We start from the raw sequence: 21,956 nt of genomic DNA, 5'->3' as shown, positions 1-21,956 counted from the left end.
GCTATATGCTCTGTGGTATAACCTTGAAACTGAGCACAGGCTTGAAGGTCTGCCTAGACAAAAACCAGCTAATGGCTGCTGGTAAAAGGGATGGAGATGTTTGGAGGCATAAACAGGAGGGTGGCCATACATCCTGATTTTCAGTTTCTAAATGCCAGCAGTTAGGAGAGGCATTGCTGTCTGGAAGACAAGTGGGAACTGACTTCTTGACTCTGGGGTTTGGATTACCTGCTTCTCTGCTTTGTCTGAGCACAATGCCAGAGCACCTCACATCGCCGCACAAATCCATCCCTGGAGCACAAGTTGTCTCCTGGTGAAGGAGGCTCTAAAACTAAACATGATGGAGTTGTATCAAGGCCAGGCTGAGCTTGAGCTATAGAATCATAGAATCATAGAATAGTTAGGATTGGAAAGGACCTTAAGATCATCCAGTTCCAAACCCACACCCTACACTAAACCATGCCACCCAAGGCCTCATCCAACCTGGCCTTGAACACCGCCAAGGATGGAGCATTCACAACCTCCCTGGGCAACCCATTCCAGTGCCTCACCACCCTCTCAGTAAAGAATTTCTTCCTTAGATCCAATCTAAACTTCCCCTGTTTCAGTTTGAACCCGTTACCCCTTGTCCTGTCACTGCAGTCCCTGATGAAGAGTCCCTCCCCAGCATCCTTGTAGGCCCCCTTCAGATACTGGAAGCTGCTCTGAGGTCTCCATGCAGCTTCTCTTCTCCAGGCTGAACAGCCCCAACTTTCTCAGCCTGTCTCCATACGGGAGGTGCTCCAGCCCCTGATCATCCTCGTGGCCTCCTCTGGACTTGTTCCAACAGTTCCATGTCCTTTTTATGTTGAGGACACCAGAACTGCACACAATGCTCCAAGTGAGGTCTCACGAGAGCAGAGCAGAGGGGCAGGATCACCTCCTTCGACCTGCTGGTCACGCTCCTCTTGATGCAGCCCAGGATACGGTTGCTTTCTGGGCTGCGAGCGCACACTGCAGCCGGCTCATGTTCATTTTCTCATCGACCAACACCCCCAAGTCCTTCTCTGCAGGGCTGCTCTGAATCTCTTCTCTGCCCAACCTGTAGCTGTGCCTGGGATTGCTCCCCCCCAGGTGTAGGACCTTGCACTTGGCATGGTTAAACTTCATCAGGTTGGCATCAGCCCACCTCACAAGCGTGTCACGGTCCCTCTGGATGGCATCCCTTCCCTCCAGGGTATCAACCGAACCACACAGCTTGGTGTCATCAGCAAACTTGCTGAGGGCGCACTCAATCCCACTGTCAGAAGGCAAAGGCAGAGCTGGTAGCTTGTGTAAAGGTCCCACTCCGTTCCCCTGTCTCAGGAAAGCTGGAGTTTGCGTAGAGGCAGTCTCCAGGCTCCATGCAAAACCATACCAACAGTTCCTCTTTTGCAGTTGCTGTCTACTGATACCTGGTGGAGAAAAGCTGAACTTGGGCTCTATGTAGTCACGCAATAAAATTGGGCGGTCACAGACACAGACGTCAGCTTGCCCATAGCAAGGTCCTTGCTTCCCCTTATTTCATTCCATATCTTCACAGACAGAAACTTGTTCTTTTTTTTTTCTCTCTTTTTTTTTCTCCTAGTAAATTTAGATCTTTTGGACTAGATCCCTCCAGAAAGGAGAAAGCTTCCTTAACCTGGTGACTTCACACAATGATAGATCTTATTATGGAGAGGCTTTGACTAATTAGTTGGCAAATTGGGGCCAAAGAAAACATTTTTCACCTCAGAGAAGACCGTAAGAGTCATCCATGCATCATGTCTGACATCACTTCTGAAATCCATTTATTTGCCTTTCAAGATCTCATTTCCCGATGTTAGTGTTTTCCTGATGGATATTGGTACTTTCCAAATAGCTTTTAAAGCTTTTGGTTTTTCCCCTCTCCACTGTAATTCATTGATCTTTTACTGTGCACCAAGGGCTCGATTCTGATCTAGGTTACATCACTGCTGACAATCTCTTCAAATCAATTGGATTTGTATTGCCTAAGAGCAGACAGAAACGTGCTCTGCAATCAAGTTGCAATTGTCTTTTATTCCACTTTAGTATGCTTTTCTTTAAGAATAAAGAAGCTATTTTCTGATCCTAAAGAAGAAAAAAAGAGAGAGACAAGTGATAATCCATTATCTGTGATTTTATTTCATAGAAAAGAGAAAGACTAAACCAGCACAGAGTTTTGTTTCTGCGCCATCATTTATTTTAGAGATTCAACGGGTGCATATGAAACATTTTACCTCTAAATGGAAAGCACTGATAGAGTTTATGGATCATCTCTCCCACGAGAGGCAGGAGCACTGGACTTGCTGTCAGTGTTTCAATGCAGCTGCAAGCACTATAATCTGTTACAGTCTCAGCACCTTGGCTAAAGCCACACACGAGGGGGCTTTGGATCCGCCACACTGGCAATTTAGGGAAGGTCATCACTCCAGCTGACTTGCCCCTGGTCCCCACACACTGGATGTAGCCCTCACTTTGTAGCTGAACAAAAAGGAACAAACCAATGGATAGACTGAGGACAAATTCCCATCCTCTACTCAACCGATCTGAAGATGGCAGATCAACAACTGCTTTCTCATGTTTTTCCTGGGGCAGGTTTTGCTGGGGCAGCTTCACACCATTTCACTGACTGATAGCCCTACAGTACCCTTACACTGCCACATTTGTGATCTTAAAATACAGTGTGAGTTAAGTCAGTCCCAAAATGCTAATGCCTTACCATTTGTCTTCTTGGCTCTCACAAACCTTATTTGAATCCTTGGAATAACTTGGAGAGCAGGCCAAAGATGACTTGTCTCACTTCTTAGGTTTGAGACCTCCCTGGTAGCCAGGGGTTCATTCATGTAACTTCAGAGATACATTCAACCTGTTATCTGCAGTGTGAAGGACTGTTTAGGCACCCAGAGGTGGCTGTGATTTGGATGGAGTTCCTTGAATCCCAGCCTGTGCACCACCAGTAGATGCTCTGGCTCATGCTTCAGGCAGAGGGAAGCATCTCTGCTATCCCTCTCAGTGCAAAGTCAGTTGGAAGGTCAGGGTCTGGCCACCCTTTTGAAGTTGAAATACTCCTCACAGACCTTTTGCATCTGACTTTGTTACTCCTCTCTTTGGGCAGATATTGCTGGGGCAGAAGTACAACACCTCCGTTGACTGGTGGTCCTTTGGTGTCCTCCTGTATGAGATGCTTATTGGCCAGTCTCCTTTCCACGGCCAAGATGAAGAGGAGCTTTTCCAGTCTATCCGCATGGATAACCCATTCTACCCTCGCTGGCTTGACAAAGACGCAAAGGACATTTTGCTGAAGGTAAGGATTACCACACATGGAATGAAAGTCTTTTTGCCACAGCTATCATCTCTGATTTGTGCATCTTCAGCTGTTGTTTAGAGAAACACCTTTAGTGTGATAGGCCCAGAGAGAATCACTTTATTGTCTGTAGATCAAAAAGCACACCTGACCTAAGTCAGGAGGCTGTCTTTGTGTCTTCTTTCTCCGGAGTTGTGATGGTGCCTTCTTGCATCCAGTACATAGGATCACAGGGTATCAGGTACCAGCAGAGATCAGTTTCTTTGCAGAGAAATGCCCGAGGCACAAAGCATGTTAAATCCTGGAAAAGTTATTCTGCCATGCTTCAAACTAGGGGTTACAGTGACTTCCTCAATAACTTTGGCTTTGAAGCAGTTCTTGTGCCTTAGATATGAGGACATGCAGGGTAGATTGCTTTGGTGTTCAGCTTGATTTTTAGTAGAGGATATTTTGCATCTTTGCACTGAGCTAAAGAGCAAGCAAACAAAGCCTGAGCCATGTCCTGAAGTGGCAGAGCTGCTCAAGCTAGTAGCACCATGTCATCTGATTTCTGGCCCTTTGGATCTCTTACACAGTAATGCATAGTGTCCTGTCTGAGTAGAGCACTCTTCTGTTTCCCTCTAATGGGCATCCTCCTCCTCTTTTAGGTTCCCTTCCATTAATACACTGATTTTTCCATTTCCTCCTTCTCAGCTCCATGCCATCTAGCACTGTAGCCTTTCTGGCTTTGGCATGCAAATTATTCTAGAGTTGCAAAAAAGAAATGCAATGAAGTCACAACCGGTCTAACAAGTTCCCTCCCCTCCGTTGGGCTTTGGGCTGATGTTGAACATGATCTAAGCTAAGGCATTGTAACTCAAGAGGGAGCACAGTAAGAGAGCATGTGCAGTGTTATAATGGTTCAGCTGATGTGTGGTAGCTTGTTCCTCATAAGATTTTGGTTATATTTGATGTACGGTCCCTACCTTCACTTCTGCATTTACAAAGTGACAGGACAACATAGAGCATTCCACTACCAAAAAATGGAGAACAGGAATCATAGAATCATAGAATAGTTAGGGTTGGAAAGGACCTTAAGATCATCCAGTTCCAACCCCCCTGCCATGGGCAGGGACACCTCACACTAAACCATGGCACCCAAGGCTCTGTCCAACCCAGCCTTGAACACCGCCAAGGATGGAGCATTCACAACTTCCCTGGGCAACCCATTCCAGTGCCTCACCACCCTCACAGTAAAGAATTTCTTCCTTAGATCCAATCTAAACTTCCCCTGTTTCAGTTTGAACCCGTTACCCCTTGTCCTGTCACTGCAGTCCCTGATGAAGAGTCCCTCCCCAGCATCCTTGTAGGCCCCTTTCAGATGCTAGCATCGGTGCAGTGCACAGCAGGGCTCTGGTGTTCAAGTATCACTATAAAATGATAATGAAAACAATCAAAAGCAGTTTTGCAGGAAGATATTTTGAATGTCTGTGTGTGGGACATACACTGCCGTCTTTCTGTACAACCGACCTGTACTTCTGTCAGGATTAGAGACAGTAATCACCTCTATAGCAATCAATGAACTTCCTGGCTTAGGAAAAAACTCCATTAAGGGCTATTCTCATTGCCACTGGCTCTGGATAATTACATACTCCACCTTGCTTAATGCCTTAGTGCTTAAAACACGACAATTATCAGCACAGAATTTAACCTATGGACTCCGCATTGCTGTGTATTAGTTGCCTGTAGAATACTCCAGTTTTGGTGAAGCTTTGCCCACAGTGTTAACAAAAGCCCAATGCTTGGGGTTTTTTCCAGTCTGGCCCTCAATGGTCCATACACCAGATTATTTTGCTGCCACTTTTGGCATTAGATATTTCTATTTGTGTTGGCTGAGTGGTATCTCTTGTATGCTCACTCTTGGCTGAATAGAGTAGCAAGCAACTTCTACTGTATGTAACCCAACTGCATTTTGAGATGAACTCCCATAGTAAAGTACTTCTGAAGATTTGCCCTTATCTCTGCAGTTAGACATATTGGCTGTGTCCAGGTCCCCTGCTGTCAAGTGTTGCCATTATTCCTCTCCATTGACTTGAGGGATACAGAATCTGGTGCTCTATGGGCCAGCTGCAGATGTAAAGATGAATTTTAATCTATTCACACCCACCATTACAGCAATACTTCAGGATAACATCCTGCTCACACACTGTAAGAGGACTCTGAAGCATTCAGCACTCCTGAAACTCTCCCCCAAACCCACTTCACTGCTTCCAGAGCTAAATGGCTCCTGCATCACCATAAAAACATCTATGGCAAAACAGGCTGTGTTTACTCTGAACTGAAGAGTGAGCTCACACCTACATGTAGCTGATGGTGAGAAGATATGCTCCACTTCTAGCTTTTCCCTATCATCTTAAGCAGAATTAGTCATCCACCAGACTTGTAGCCTGCAATGTGCAACAAACACAAGCCAGCTGTCTGAATTGGGAGTCTTTTAACAAAGAAGACTTTGTCAGCATCTGAGCTGGTCAGTGGAGAGAAGCAAGCACTTCCAGGGTGTCTTTTATCTCATCTTTAAGTGTGTAAAGGAGGTCAGATGATTTGCATCTAAAAGATGACTGTTTTTCTTTATTAGTTATTAGGTGTCAAATCCTGATAGTCCAAGTGTCCAAGGCTGTAGGAGATGAATGCAATCCCACATAGTATTTGCCACAAATCATGCTTATATTTAAACCATAAAACTATTTCTGATAACAAGAAATTGTGCAAACAAACATTTACAAGTGCAATATTTCACCTGTGTAGCTGCATATTTGCGAGCTCAACATGCTCAGATGCGCATGTTGTTGCTGCTGCAGCAAATTGTCCTCTTTCTCCTGCAAAGGTCTCTTAGTTTTGGCATTTTCATCTTCGAACCCAAATTGGTTCCCCAATCAGAAATGCAGTAAGGTAGAAAAGTCCACACTCTCACCAACCGTGCTTGAGTTTGAAGTCTGAGACCCTATCTGGTAGCACTGTCCTAATGACTACAATGTTATTGATAAAAGACTAAGTTACTTCTCTTCCACATTCTAGCTTTTTGTGAGAGAACCTGAGAGGAGACTGGGAGCAAGAGGAAACATCCGCCAGCATGCCTTCTTCCGGGAAATAAACTGGGAAGCTTTAGAGGAAAGAAGGATGGAGCCTCCTTTCAAACCAAGAGTGGTAAGGATGCTTCTTCAAACTCCACCCATCTTATGTCTTTCTTCCTAAATCATTCGTTCCCCAAATATTGAAACCCCCCAGGACATACCAAGACCCACAGTAATGTTATAAACCATCTCTTTAGGGGCACTGTCAAAATCTTCAGGCATGGGTCTTTAATGTCAGAGACCTCAAATCCTGTTTAGATTCATGGAGTCAGTGTTTTAAAGGTGACTAAATGTCTGCTTTACATTGGAACAGCTTTAGGCACCTCGTGAAGGCTTTCAGAATGCCCTCAAACTTTCAGAGTTATCTTCCGGAGTTGCCCTGCACATGCAGTAGTCTCTCTGTCTAAAAGTAGATGCAGGACCTTGATCTTGGGCAGGCAGAATGGAAAGTGTCGACTCTCACTTTAATGTCCAAATACAGATTAAATTGTTCAGAGGCTGTCAGTATGTAATGTACTTCAGACACAAGCAGCTGAAACCATATACAATTTAGATCTGCTACAGCCTTACTCACTGTGAGTTTGTTTATTGGCTGGGCTGCCTGACCTGTGCATCATGACTACTATTATGTGATGGCTATAAGCACAAGTCTGGCATGCCCACACCTGAGAAACCATAAATTACTCATTTTCTCAGTTACCATAGAATGGGTCTGGATGCCACTTTAAACACCTTCACTTAAACACATAAGTACAGCCCATTCTGTCAGGATTATCTTTCATTGTACTGCAGAAGGTAAAGAAGGAAAAGCACTTCAGATAATGAGGTGATTGGCTAAGTCAGGATCCTCCTGACTATTCATAATAGTCATAATAAACTATCAAATTCCAATTAACAACAATAACAAAATTTAATTTGACAAGTGCATCATGCTTTCATTTTACAGTCTTTCACAGGTGTTATTTAATTGATGGGTCTAATCCACTGTGTTACAAAGCTTCAGCATCCCTGCCTGGCAGAATTCACGGATCACAGTCTCAGTGCCTCCTATGTAATATTTATTCCCATTACTACTTCAATAGGATTGTAATGAGCAAGTGATTAGCAGTGGTTGCTGGATATTAAGAGCTCAGACAGAGGTTGACAGGGTGCCCAGAGAAGCTGTGGTTGCTCCATCCCTGGCAGTGTTCAAGGCCAGGTTGGACACAGGGGCTTGGAGCAAGCTGCTCTAGTGGAAGGTGTCCCTGCCCGTGGCAGGGGTTGGAACTGGATGAGCTTTAAGGTCCCTTCCAACCTAAACCAGTCTGGGATTCTATGAAGTTCACTGCAGTTTCATATCTTACTGTGCCTCATTTGGGCTGGAGCAACTAATCATTGCACAAAAGGCCAAGAGAAATGCATTTCAGGTTCCCTGGCTGAGCTGAGCTTGCTCCCAGCTAGTTAAGCTGAGCCTATAGGAAGCAGCCTGATAGGACCAGTACCATTGTAATGAAGATCTGGATATTACTGGTTTGACATGATTTTTGTCTCCTTTTCTTGAAGAAATCTCCAAGTGACTGCAGCAACTTTGACAAGGAGTTTCTAAATGAAAAACCAAGACTGTCGTGTGCTGACAGAGCACTAATTAACAGCATGGACCAAAATATGTTCAGCAACTTTTCTTTTGTGAACCCTAAAATGGAGAAGATACTGTGCTGAGGTCTGCCTTACTGAAAGAACTGTCTTTAACGGTAAACACTCTGCCACATGAAGACTGTGCATGGTGGTTTCTACCAAGAACCCTCCAGAAAAACACCTCAATGAAAGTTTGTACCATGCCTGGAGGCTTCCAGTTTATTCCAGTCCATAGCAGATGCCAGCTACCCTTCATTATTGACGAAGTTACTTTGTGGTATCTTTTGGTCTCTCTTGTTCTTGAAGTTGAGAGCATCTGAAGAAGAGGAGGTGCCAAAACCTGTTCCTCACTACTTGTATACACAGCCAGTGGGTTTCTCTGTAAGAAAAAAACAACTATGTTTGAGTTTCTGGTGATGTCAGTGCCCATTTCTGCAATTCGCACCTAAACCCACCTTCTTCTGAAGGGCAAGTGGTTTGCTTGAAGGTTTCTGAAGGTATCTGGGAAGACTTTGGGCTGGATGTTTCAGTAACCTCCATTTGTACATGTGTGGAATTGTGCATGTATGCACAGTTTTAAGAAGCAATTTTGCTCCCTACACAAGTAATGTTCACAAGTGTTGGGGTTCGATTTTGCTCTGCTGGGACAAAGACACTTTGCAGGTGCCCATTCCAGCATTTGTACATCTCAATCAGAGGCACTGGAGCTAAAGACTCAACCCCAAAAGAAGAGCATCGCCATGGCAATGTCAAGATCGATGCAGAAAGCCAGTGGTTTACACATAGGACTTGAGCAGGAAGGATGTGAAATTGCAGTCCAGCAGAAAGCCTTGAGAGCCCCTGTTTTAAAGCTTTAACTGTCCTTGCACAGACTCAGCAAAACCTGGAGTGGGCTTTCTGGAGTTTCATCCTAAACGTGGAAGAGGTTTCCTCAAACCATTGTAGTTTGAGTTTACTACACAAACAAAGTGTAGCAAAACAGCACAGCATTGGTATATTTCACTTGAAAGGTAGTAATCGGTCCTTGCAAAGGCTGGTATACTTTCTTTTGCCCTATATGGTGTCTGAGCTCTTTGGCATATATGATGGACACGGGTCCACAAGCTGCACCCAACAGTCACAGGGCAGGACAGCGCATCAGGTGAGGGTGATCTTGTTCTTCACCTCATGGCATTTTGCTGTGTTCTATCCCTTTGCAGTCTATGGAAATGCAGATGAGTTTTTAAAAGTCTTTTCTGTGATCCTTTCGTCACGGGATCCTTTTAAATAAAGATGTGCTGTTTTCTGAGGTTGGAGGGATGTAGAACTGCCCAGTTACTGCTTGTCAAAGCCCAAATAGAGGGTTCTGTCATAGCTTAGACTTAGGCAGTCACCCAAGTTGTTAGGCTCTAATTGACATGTATACATTTGGAGCTTCGTTGCACCGATCCATCTAGTCCATGGAGAAGAGAAGTTCAAGAAGGTGATCCCAAAACCAGATTCCCTTCAGAGGTGCCTTTCTGACCAGGCTATCACCTTGGATCTCTCACCAGGATGAACGCAGCCTTGCAGGCAGTGCTGGGATATTGCTGGCAGTGACCGCAAGCATTGAGTCCTTCAGGACCAAGATCGGAAGAAGTGCCTAACGTCAACAAGGTTTCAGTCCAGTGACTCTCATGAAATCCCAGTTTGTGCTGTCTGAAACTCAGGGGGCATCTGTGCTCAGTTTGTGCAGCTGGTCACCGTGTTTAGTTAGAATGGTTAATGTGGGTTTTTTAAATACCAGTGCTGTTTGTACAGTTTAATAAAACATTGGGTACAATTGGAAAATGGGCTTTGAAGTGATTAAATAGGAGCAAAGAACAGAAGTGCTTAGAAAAGCCATTGAAATGGTGCTGCACTTTCCGGGGAATGTTCTTCAAGGGAATTTGAACCTATACATACACAGGATCAGCAAGCATTTGAGCAACTGTAACTACTTCATCGATCAGTATCTGTAACAAGCACTTGGTGCTTGCAAAGGTACCAAGAAGAGAGTAAAATGTTCTTTTTTACTACCGGAAGGTGAAATGGCTGTAAATGGGGTCTGATATCTCAAAGGGGTTGCAGAGCCAGATGTGCAGAAGTCATTACTGTTAGAGGGTGATTCAGACCATCTTCCTTTGACACTTGAATGAGGCTGGATCAGCCAAGTCCTGAGACACTGTCCACGTGCTATAGGTGGCGTCTGGATGGCCTGATCCAGACTAGAGATTGCATTTCTAAGCATGTGAAGATTGGCAGTATCCCACTTTAAATGGCTGTTACGGATGTTTCCTTTGCAATGGCACAGTGGTTTGTGCTTAACACCAATGCAGGGACACCCCAAGAGGGAAGACAAAGGAAGGAAGGTGCTGAGTCACCTCTTACGGTTACCTGAAGAGCAACAGGGTTTAACACCTCTCTGACCAGAGGCAGGGTTCCCTGCACCCCAGTTGTGGCCCTGTATAGATAAAGCAGCCAAACATAAGACTGACTTGTAAAGGAGGACAGTGCTAGAGCAGACATGGCGTTGGGCTTACTGTAGGGCTTTTGATGTAAACCACAAGAAGTGCCTGCTTCTCTCTGCAAGGTGTCTTCAGCTTAAAATCCCAATAAACCCATTGAGGATGAGGGAGAGGGAGATGGGAACGCGCATGCTGTGTGTCTCACCAGTGCCACAGAATGAAAACCCTCCCAGCTGTGCCTGTGGTAGGTGAAGAGTGACGTGGCAAGCAGCAAGCGTCTTCCTGTGGTGGCGGCGATTGAGAGATAGGAGCTGGTGAGGGCTGAAAGCCAAACACCCCCACGGAAATAAGCAGCAGGCCTGGTATTCGCAGAGATGTTCCTTTGCCTTGGATAAACCTGACCCCTTTTACCCTTCTTGTCTTTTCTTCTTCTTTTCTTCTTTCCCCTCCTCCATAAAACATGCATTTTATGGCATGGTAGATGAGACTTGCCAGGTCTGGTTTATTCATTTAAGGAAGTGATCCTGCCCCTCTACTCTGCTCTCGTGAGACCTCACTTGCAGTATTGTGTGCAGTTCTGGTGTCCTCAACATAAAAAGGACATGGAACTGTTGGAACAAGTCCAGAGGAGGCCACGAGGATGATCAGGAGACTGGAGCACCTCCCGTATGGAGACAGGCTGAGAAAGTTGGGGCTGTTCAGCTGCATGGAGACCTCAGAGAAGCTTCCAGTGTTTGAAGGAGGCTACAAGGACATCAGGGACAGTAGTGACAGGACAAGGTGGGGAAGTTCAGGTTAGATGTAAGGAAGAAGTTCTTTACTGTGAGGGTGCTGAGGCACTGGCACAGGGTGCCCAGAGAAGTAATAAATGCTCCATCCTTGGCAGTGTTTAAGGCCAGGCTGGACAGAGCCTTGGGTGACATGGTCTGGTGTGAGATGACCCTGCCCATGACAGGGGCTTGGAACTGGATGATCTTAAGGTCCTTTCCAACCCAAACCATTCTATGATTCACTGAAGGCCAAATTCCATTCTGGAGCCCCGTGGGATCACAACACTGCTGTAGGAGCCTGGTGCCTGCAAACATCAGAGTCTGACCTCCAACACCCTATGCTTCAGCTCAAGATTTGGAAGTCCTCACCATCCAACTTCTTCCCCAGTCTGGGCTCTTCAACTGACTGATGCACAAATTCCTACTTGTTGGCGTTCACCAAACCAAACATGAAGCTGACAAACAGGTCAGGATAAGTGGGAATCATCAGTGAGTGACAGCCCTGACTCCAGTCCTCCTTCAGAGGCCTCCAAGTTGCTTTCCAGTAGCGGCTGGTTGGTCTCACAGCTCCTCAGCTCGCAGCCCAAGGGTATGGTTGCTTCTTCGTTAAGGAAGACCAAGCTTCATCCTATGCCCCATCATGCTCTTTGCTGCCCATGTAGAAAGAAAAGGCAACTTTGCCCAGGGGTTACCAGGCACATCTTACAAATATCACCAGGAGTCCCTGTCTGCCAGTACAGCTCCAAATAGTGAATACTACAGGTAGGTATACTCTTCCCTTTACTATTGCATTTGTATCTTATGCACTTAAAACCCAAATGAGAGATCACAGCTGGGACCTAAACTGCTCTCTCACTCCAAGAGATGCCAGCTCAGCAAGTGCATCGCCTACATCAGTTAAGATCATAATCAATATGTGACCCAAAGCATGCTTTGTGGTGGTGTGAAGACAATGGAGGTCTCAGTGCACACCACAGGAAGCCTTTCTACCTTCCTTGCTTACAAAGACATTTTATCTTTGCTATCTCACAGACAGCACATGCAGAGCTGGTGAAACTTGGGAATTAACGTGTTTCTGGCTCTTCTGTAACTGGCATAGGTTGCAAGCCAGTAGCCCTGTACAGTTCAGTGACTGTACCTGACATGATGGGGTCCGTTCTGCTGTTTGGTAATGGGCATGATGGAGTCCTTTATCCTCTATATTAACTTGATATTTATATACACAAGGATATGAAATGATTAAAAAGAAAATGAAAGAGAAACAAAGAAAAAGCCATCATTGAGTTGTAGAATATGAAACAAGCACAGAAAAGGAAAGTAGGGAAGAAAGGAGGGGTACAGGTTGACATAATCTTATACAACATTTCTCTTCATTCAGTGGTTTCAGTTACAACCCTGCTGTTTTTCTTCAAGGCCACCAATCCTGGAGCTGCTTTTATAGCTGAAGCAAAGGATTTTGGAGATATCAGAGAATCAAACAGCCTAGGACTAGAACAGATGAATGGCTCTAATTTGGCCTCTTGGATAACAGAGAGCAGCCGTCCTACCCTGACATCTTCCCCAGAAATCCCAGTATTTCTATCCTGAATCTGGATTCAGATCCCAGTTCAAATAACTGCATTTAGCTGTCTACGGCATAGGAATGCAGTTTAAGTGTTCACTTTCAGTCATCTAACATCATTGAGACACCTTGGGGTGTTTTCTGCTTTTGCCACTGGGCTGCAAAAATACCATCTTATTGACTCCTGTCCTAAAACACACCAGAGACAAAAGCCTTTTCCAAGAGCAAACCTGCCTCTGCTGAGCCTATGGCGGGCAGACTGGGTTTATATGCATGTGGTAGCTGCTTGTGGGACATTTGCTGGCACTGAGCTACTGAAACAGCCTGAACTAGAGGCTGGCAACGTCTTCATGTTTTGACCCTGTTAAAGAAGAGCCTTCTAAGAAGAAACATCAGAAATTAGTCATCAACATGTTTTCTGTAGTTGCTAAACTCCATGGGGGAAATTCTCCATCCTCCTGGTCCATCCTCATTATGGAGGACCAGATGATGGTGCATTCCCGTTCCCATTGACAAGCATCTTCCTTTCTCCATGCAAAAGCAGTGATAATCAGCGAGGCACAAAGCTCCCTATTTATGGTCTTTGGAGAACTGTATTTGCTGCCAATCTCCACAAGGACATTCAGTTTCATTTTGAGTCTCAGGATCTGGTGAGTCAAAAATTCAAAGCTGTGCTAGAAATCTTTGTCCACCTCCACGAAAATGGTGCACAAGCTGATTGCAAAACCCTTAACACCTTTTGAGACTTCCTCAAAAGGCCAACAAGGCCTACATGAACTCTTGATGGGGTTAAGTTGAAGCAAAGCTGAACAATATTCAGCACAGCTTTGCAGAGAAACATGTCTTACAGGAAAGACAAACCTGTGGTTAAGGTGCTAGTGAGTCTTTGTAGACCTAGATTTATTTCCAAGGTCTGCTATGCGTATCTCCTGTGGCCTGGTGCAAGCTATCTTGTTAGGCTTTGACTTTTCTTCCTCTATGAGCATATGTCTAGAGTATATATGTAAGTACATAGAGTATGAACATTAGTTGAGTATGAACATTATACATAGAGTACATAGAGTATGAACATTAGAGTATGAACATTAGAGTATGAACATTAGCAACTCTGTTGCTCTGAGTTGTTCAGAACAGAGGCTTACGGAATGGAATTCAAGCCCAGCTAACCACAGTTGCCGGAAAGTCTGTAATCTTTGAAATTCATTCAAATTTAACTAGCTGCATCCAAACTAATCGTCTAAATTTCCTCTATTATCAGTGGAAAGAGTCTAGAATTATGATTAATCTTATTCTAAGTCAGATAACTGGAAAAGTAGGCAAATGCTGCCCTCTGTTATTGTGTATCACCTTGCTCATCACTTTGGGGTTCAGTAGGGCCTTACCTTCAGGGAGATACAGTAGCACCGTTGTATAAATAAGGAGAATATTAGAGTACCTCAACTGGCTGTGAGTCAGGATTGGTTTTCCCAGGACTGGTTCTGAATGGCTGTGCTGTGAGTGTCATGGGACTCAGGTCTCTGTTGTGGTACCCTGGTTTGGTAGCCAGAGCCAGGAACAGTCAAGGGGTTGGTCCATCTCACCATCCCCCTGAGCAGTCTAAACTTCATCACTTTGTCTGTAAGACTTACGGACTGTGTTGCAAGAAGCTTTGCTAAACTCAAGAAGAGCAGCATCAGCTGCTCTCTTCTCTTTCACCAAGTTAATAACCTCATTGTAGAAGGTTTTTGTGCAGGTTGGTCAGACATGTTCACACCTTTGTAAACCCATGCTGACTACTCCTAATCACCTTCTTGTCCAAGGCAAGTTTTGAAATTGCTTCCCAGAGGATTTTCTTCATCAGCTTCTTAGGGATGAAGGTGAGGCTTACCAGCCTGCAGACCCCTTACCCTCCTGTGGCCCTCCTTCAAGATAGGAGTAACATTTGCTTTCTTCTATTTCTTCTATTCTGCACTTCAGTTGAGGACCAGACTCATGATATAGGTCTTAATCACTTCAAAACAGAAACCTCACACATGTCTGGGTGGCTGGATATATCCTGGTTGTCATCTGCCTGCAACTCAGCTTAGAAAGCCCCAGCTATCAAGCCAGACATTTGCTACAGTCCATTGCCATGAAGAAGCTGAAGCCTTTTAGGAATATTTGGTAAAGCTACTGATGGGTTGGGATCCACCACAACTGCTCATATTTGCCTTGCTTGAACAGAGGCTGGGTCCATGCTCACTCAGTGGGTGCATTTAGGCTCTCCAGCTTCAGTGCAGCTTAACCTGCAACTGCACCCAAGGATGACTGTGGGCTGTGAGAGATGCATTAGTTTTTAAAGCCATCCAGGACCCCAGTGTGACCAATAGGTAGCACCCCAGAATATGGTCAATCCCTTATCCTGAGATTTCTCATCAAAGCAATGGTGTTGCCTCCAAAGCTCAAGTGATTGAAAGCTTGCCTAAATAACGTGTCATAGCAGATGCTCAGTTAAGATGAAGCTGTAGGAATGCTTAAAGGCACAGGCTCCTTTTCATTCTGCATTTTCACATGTTCAACTGGAAACCCCTTAATCTCTGTTCCAAGAAGCAGCTGGGCTCTGTCTGTCTGGGACCCAGCTATCACTGATCTGCTGCCTAAACAGAATCCTGGCAGTATACAGCAGCTGGAGAGGTGAATCATAACTTTAATAATCACCTAGAGGAACATGCTGTTTGAGTGGAGAGAAAATAAAAACTACGCATCACATTTAATTTATGATGTGGCTCTTTCTTTTGAAGGAACATAAACAGAAAATAAACAGACACCAAAGGAAAGATCTCAGCTTTCACTTCGAAATTCTTTTCATTATTGTTGTTAACCTCCCAGTAGCGAAGGAAATGAGTTCTCCAGTAATCATTTCCATGTAATTTTCAGCTCCCCTCTGTTGATAGCATTGTGTATAACCCTTTTACTAACAGTGACTTCAAATTGTATACTTTGATATTCCATTCACCTGGTGGGGAAAGCAAAAATCAGTTCTAAAAAAGCCATCTTATCTCTGCTGTACATGAGCTCAGCGGGGTAATGTGAGATCTCAGGGAGTGTATTTATATTCAGTCATTGGCATTTTCCACCAGGGTGAAATTCTTCAAGCTAGCACCTCTCATTTCCTCCCTCCTTCCTTCCCCAAATGCCATGGGGCCAAAGCAGGGGAGAAAAAGGGACAAAATAGCAACCCTCATTCAAAAGAAGAAATAATCCACCCAGTGAATCAACTCAGTCTGGTCATACTACACAGAAAGAAAAGAAGGAAAAAGAATGAGAAAATGGGGAAAATGGAGCATGTGGTTATCAAAAGGATAATAAATCCCAGACCATGGTGGCATTTCTGAGATAGCGAGGTAGGTGTCAGCAGTGACACAAAGTGACCTTTCTTGGAAAAGGTGATGTTAAAACTTAATGCATTTTAGTTCTTCAGGAGATCCAGTGGCACTGAAATTCAGGTGGGAGGAGGAACTTGAGCTGTTTCTTTGTGCTGGGCTGTCTTGACACCAATTCAGATGTTTGCTTCTCTTTCTTTGGGTGGATTGAAAAGAAGGGAATAAATAGAAAGAAACCACAGCAGGTTTGGCTGAAAAACATCCATCTTCGTGCCAAAAGCAGGGCTTGAACCTGATAAAATGAGCCATTGCCTGAAGATTTCAATTAAACATCCTGTCTGTAAATCAGCAATGTTTTCACATGGATTACAAGGAGACATCTGTATCAGCTCAAGCCACTATTTTTGCAGCATCAACCACCTTGAAGCACTTTCTGTATTCTATATGGAGACTCTTCAATGCACCTCTTGGGAACTGTGATGTGGAGCAGAGGAGCATATGGGAGAATAAGATTTCCTGCACCCAAAGTCTGACATAGCTGAGAAGGTGACTCAGGAAGTTCAAGATGCAGGCTGGGTCTGTAAAGGACCACTGCAAGAGAAAAGATGCATTTGTCCTTGGTATAAAGAAATAATAAAGTCCGAGTGCTAAGTGTTAACTGTTTATTAGCCAGATAACAAGCACCAAAAATGCTGTGAAGTAAACCCAGCTGCTGTGATCCCTGTGCTATCTCTGGCTGTGTTCCTGTTTTGGGTCATGCTAACTGGCTGAAGATACTACCCCAGTTCCTCACTTCCTAGTCCTGCAATCGCTGAATGAGGAGAAACCAGCTCATCCTGAAGCGACCTCATCCAAAAGCTTCAGTGTTGTTATTCCAGATTTATACCACTGTAAATTAGGCCAGAATCCTTTGGTTCCCATCATTTGCCTTGACAATGGCAGGGCAGCAACAGACTGAGACCTCTTCCCTTCGTATCACCCGTCTGCACTTCTGCATCCTTCTGCGTGCATGCAGATGTTCATCCTCTCGCCTTTCACCATGCAAAGAGGTGATTTCATCTGGCCAAAATGATTTCATAAGTTACTTTGTGCCAACCATGGAGCAGAGGGGCTGGAAATGCCCAAGTGAAGACCCTTTTTCTGCTCCAGGGCAAAGTCAGATACCCCCAGAAGTCCCAGTAAATGAATTCAAAAAGAAACTCATTCAAGCAGCTTTAATGGATATCAGAATATTCTTCTTCTAACTGATAGAAGTCACTTTGATTTACCCCCAGACATAGCATCTTCCTTCAATGCTCTCAGCAATGTCCTCAGCAAGTTTATGACTTGGATCCAGAGTTCCTGAATGCCTGGCCATCTTGGACATGGAGATTTAGTTCCTGTCAGTCTCTCTCAGGCTCTTTTTCTCTCATTCACTCACTGTGTTTAAATTACTCCTTTTTTACTCAGTCAGCGGAGAATTGAAATCTGCTGATGTGAGTATCTCTGAACAGATGGGAGAGCTGTATTGATTATGCAGTTGAGAGGAGGGCATAAAGAGTTTGTTAAAAGTAAATAATAATAGTTTAAATGCTGTGTACAAACCCTTATAAAACCTGGTGGAGCAAATCAAATAATCCTTGCAGAAACATACCTGAGTTTCTAACAAGGTGATGAAATTCAAGAGCCTTTTTCCACTTACTTATGTTAGTGCTGATACAAGAGCTGATTGAATTAACAGTGTGGAACTGCTAGAGATGAGCCTGCCTTCAACATCCCAGCCAAATGAGATGTTTGCAGCTGATGTGTGAAAGGGAAAAGAGAACTGATGAAGGGGAGAGAGCAGGACAGGAGCTGTGCAGTGCAAGCCAGTTTTGCTCACAGTGGAGAGGGAAATTTATCTTTCATCACAGATTCAGAGTCTGGACCCAAACTCAGTCTGTTGAGCGTGGCATGCAGATTGGGGTCTAAGGAAGGGCATGGTGTAAAGCCATGGGTGAAATGAATCCTTACTGATTTTAATTCAAGTTTGATATGTATAAAGTCCTTCTGAACTGAGAGCATTGTGAAGTCCATGTTCAAAATCCTCTGTCTCTCCATCCACTAACCACACATTACCAACTGCTCTATATGGTCATAACTCTGAATGACCATGTTAGGTAGGAAAATCGATTAAAATTTTAAGGTTAGGCAAAAAAAGAGGAGATTTGGAGGAGGAAAAAATAATTTGGTGCTTGGTCTGCTATATATTGCTATATGAAATGCTTTCCTGGTTTATCTGTGGTGATCAGTCAGTCTCAGGGCAAAGTCTGCAGCAGAGACTGAGCCATTCCATGAGGAGTGTTCAAAATGATATTAACAGCTCAAGCTGGTAAACAGGGTATTTTTACCAAGAAAGTGGCATTGCAAACTATTTGTATGGGAGGAGACAGAATTTTCCCAAGGACCTGTTGTTTTCACATGAACCTATTTTAGCTCCAGATCAACCAGCAACCAAGAGACAGTTCAGCAGTGTAGACATGTTCACGTACACTCGAGCATGAGGACATGCACCTGTGCAGATGCTCCCTGCATCCACACTGATGCTGGCACTTTTCCTTAAAATGCTGGAGATGCCTCCTCCAGAAGGACATTGCTTCCCTCAAGTGTTCATCCCTGCTGCTGCAGAAGGAAATATTCTGGATCATACTGCTTCATCTACCCAGTCAAGCGACTGAACAGAGCAAGGATTCAAAGCAAACGGGGCTCCCCTAGTTGTTAAATGAATTGAGCCATTTATCCTGAGCCCTCATTTTCATCCACCATGTGGGGCTGGACACCATGAAGTAGCTCCCTGCTTGCTTCTCACCCCAACGGTATGAGCAAGGAGGAAACTCTCTCATTTGCTCCTATGACATTTTGAATGTCTCAAACAACGGGTTTCACACCGTATGAAATACGGTATGAAATATACTACTATTATATTTCCATATACCATTAGCAGATTCTGATGAGAAAAATCTTACAGATCCAAGGTGCTGTGGAAAAATCCCCATTTAAAGAAAAAGCAAGAGATTACAACAACAATTTCAAGCCAATTTGCCCTTCCAATGCAGAGGTAAATGTCTGGCCTCAGGACTTCCAGCAGAAGCCACAACCTAGGAATCTGGGCTATGGATAGGCTGGAACATGGATCTGTGCAGTGAAGGAAAGATTCCTACACACTTTCATAACAACAACAAAAATCAATTAAAAAATGAAATAACTCTGCATGTAATGAATACCTAACTTGTGGAACTCACTGCTGAAGGACAGGATGGAATTTAACAGCACACCAGATGTTTTAGCAATTTCTAGCGAAACACTTCTGGAATCGGAAAAGAAATAAGGAGAAAATTCATAGCTGGGTCAGATCAATAGTCCTCATGTCACAAATCATGGTGAGAAGTCCTTGCACAGGGAAAAATTCTAAGAACAGAGGGAACCTCCCGGTTTTTCTTCCCTTTTAGCTCCAAATGTAAGTAAAGAAGGAATAGAATGATCAACAGAAAAGATGGCTTTGTGACAGTGGTAATACAGGAGGGTTTGGGGTAAAAATATCCATTTCCCAGCTTTGCCAGTGATTCCCAGGGTGATCTTAGCAAAGGGCAAATATTACCTCTGCACACTTCCTTTCCTATAAGAAAGAGATGACAAGTCTTCTTTGAAAGGGATGTGTGGTAAGTATAGAGCCATAGCACCTTTGAGATGCTCTGCTAATACAGTGATGAAAAATAGACATTGTATGAAAAGACAGATAAAGGAGAAGCTGTTTAAGTCATGTTACTGCTGATTCACATCAGGAATAGAAGGAAATTCCCACAATGAAGAATTCTCCTTTGGAGCAGAAGGATGCTGTGTAGCAACACTAAGGCATCGCACCAACATTAAAGGGAATTGCTGTTATAAACAAGTTAGTTGAAAAAATGAGAGTCATTTGTTTGTTTGCCTTCATTATTTACAAGCAGGTGATGGTTTTACTAGCTTATTCTTCACTCGAAATAGTTGGTGTGAACATATTGTTGTCTTTATGATCGCAGGACCGCAGTGTTGTTCTCATTACTCCTTCCTGGCTATTTGCGCCGCATGTTGGATATTGAATCACGCACCAGGGATGATGCCGCTACAGCATCAGCTGTCTTTAGGAATCCAAAAAACCTTTCCTTTTTATCTTTTGTTGGCAAATCATCTGCAAAAAGCTCAGCATTGTTTGAATAATAAAAAAGGTTTTACAGATGGCCACAAAAGCAAGAGGATCCTCATGAATATTTATTCTCACCGATTCTCCTGACTTCACTTTCTGCGCATTCTTACACATAAACACTTTTGCAAATAAACACAAGAAAACTCACAGATCATGTATTCTGAAGCACTATCTAGAGATCTCCCCCGGAGGAAAAGCCCTCTTGTGTTCAGCTCTTTGGATGCATGGATGAAAAATTACCTCTTTCTTGAAGAGCTTGAGGTGCACAAAATCTGACATGATACCGTCCTTATCTTGCAGACGAGGAACTGGTGTTGGCCACAATGGAGAGACTTGCCCTAAATTAGATGGCAAATGGTAGAATCCCAGGATTAACCTCTGCTCTCTCAGAATTCTCATCCTTGCACAATGTTCAGATCTAGGTACTTTTTACCAGGCAGTGATTTAGGAACTTTTTAGTGTAAGGATTATCAGCTTCACACTCTTCATAACTCCAAGCAACGTGCTACCCTATACAGGGTACCCTATATAACTACTTTATAAGTAGTGTCAATGCACTTCATATCCTAGTCAAGGCAAGAACTGGAATTATTCACTTCAATGAGCACGGGCTATTTTGCCTGAGCTAAATTCCGCATTCAGACCATGATTTTTGAAACAAAGGCAAAGTCTTTTTATGCACTGCTGTAGTAAACAGTACTTGAATGGCATAGCACATGGAGTACGAGGCGCCCAGGCAGGAGGGATGGAGGGTGACGTATTCAGCTGTGCTCCTTCTACCCCCATGGCTGTTTTACATGAGTTGAATCACTGCAGATTATGCCCGGTTGAAAGGAAACAGTATATTCTGTGGTGTTTAAAGATGTCACACTCGTTGCAGAGCTTTTGGAAACCAGTGAGTCAGCAGGAGGAACACAATGGTGGTTCCAGCTATTAGGCAGCTTTTTAAAACCAAACAGAAACAAAATAAAAAGCCACTTGTGAATTCAACAGATGCAGTGAATTCCCTGCTTTGCAAAAGCTAAAGTGTTTGCACAGAGGAGAGGGGCACTTTTATTAACATAAAGGTCACGGCAGTTCAATTCAAATGAATTATTCAGGACTTTCTTTTAATCTCATTAAATGTGAATGTCTGTAAACAAATTCTGAATATGCAGAGAAAATCAAAGCCCAGCAAAAAATCATGTTCACTGATGGCAAAGCAGCAGGTCAGACATCTTATGGATGCACAAAAGAGCACAGCCAGGTTTTAACCCAACCAAGGGAACACAAATGAGAGCTCAAAATGCCAGCTGACTTCTTGTGAACCACATCCCTTCTCATGTGTCTGTTGCCTTCCCCATGAATGGCTGGCTTGCTGCAGATGTTTCCAGCAGTGCTTAGACAATGGAAGTGCCTATGGCCCACAGAACCCATCTGTCACTGAATCTTCTAGATATCCAAGCCCCCAGGTGACAACAGGATCAAAGTCACTCAAGACAGGACTAGACGGCATAAGTCCTCCTCAACCCATGTGTCTCCTGTTTCCCAATGGTGTTTTAAACCCTTCTGGGATGCTACCTGGTCAGA

General features: G+C 44.0%; 1 protein-coding gene across 3 annotated transcripts in view; it reads left to right on the top strand.

Moving 5' to 3' along the window:
* Positions 1-9,858, top strand: part of PRKCQ (protein kinase C theta) — a 65,229-nt gene extending 55,371 nt beyond the window's left edge. For all 3 annotated transcript variants that reach the window (XM_080622846.1, XM_080622847.1, XM_080622848.1), the window contains 3 exons: positions 3,137-3,325; positions 6,380-6,508; positions 7,978-9,858. In XM_080622846.1, the coding sequence (XP_080478972.1) occupies positions 3,137-3,325; positions 6,380-6,508; positions 7,978-8,133 (474 nt within the window). In that variant the 3' untranslated portion in view covers positions 8,134-9,858. The remainder of the gene's footprint in view (positions 1-3,136; positions 3,326-6,379; positions 6,509-7,977) is intronic.
* The last annotated feature ends 12,098 nt before the right edge of the window (positions 9,859-21,956 follow it).

The sequence above is a fragment of the Psittacula echo genome (assembly GCF_963264785.1).
Source record: "Psittacula echo genome assembly, chromosome: 1".
In the NCBI taxonomy this organism is placed as follows: Eukaryota; Metazoa; Chordata; class Aves; order Psittaciformes; family Psittacidae; genus Psittacula; species Psittacula echo.
The sequence above is the reverse complement of the archived record's forward strand: the minus strand, read 5'-3'. Positions and strand labels throughout refer to the sequence as shown.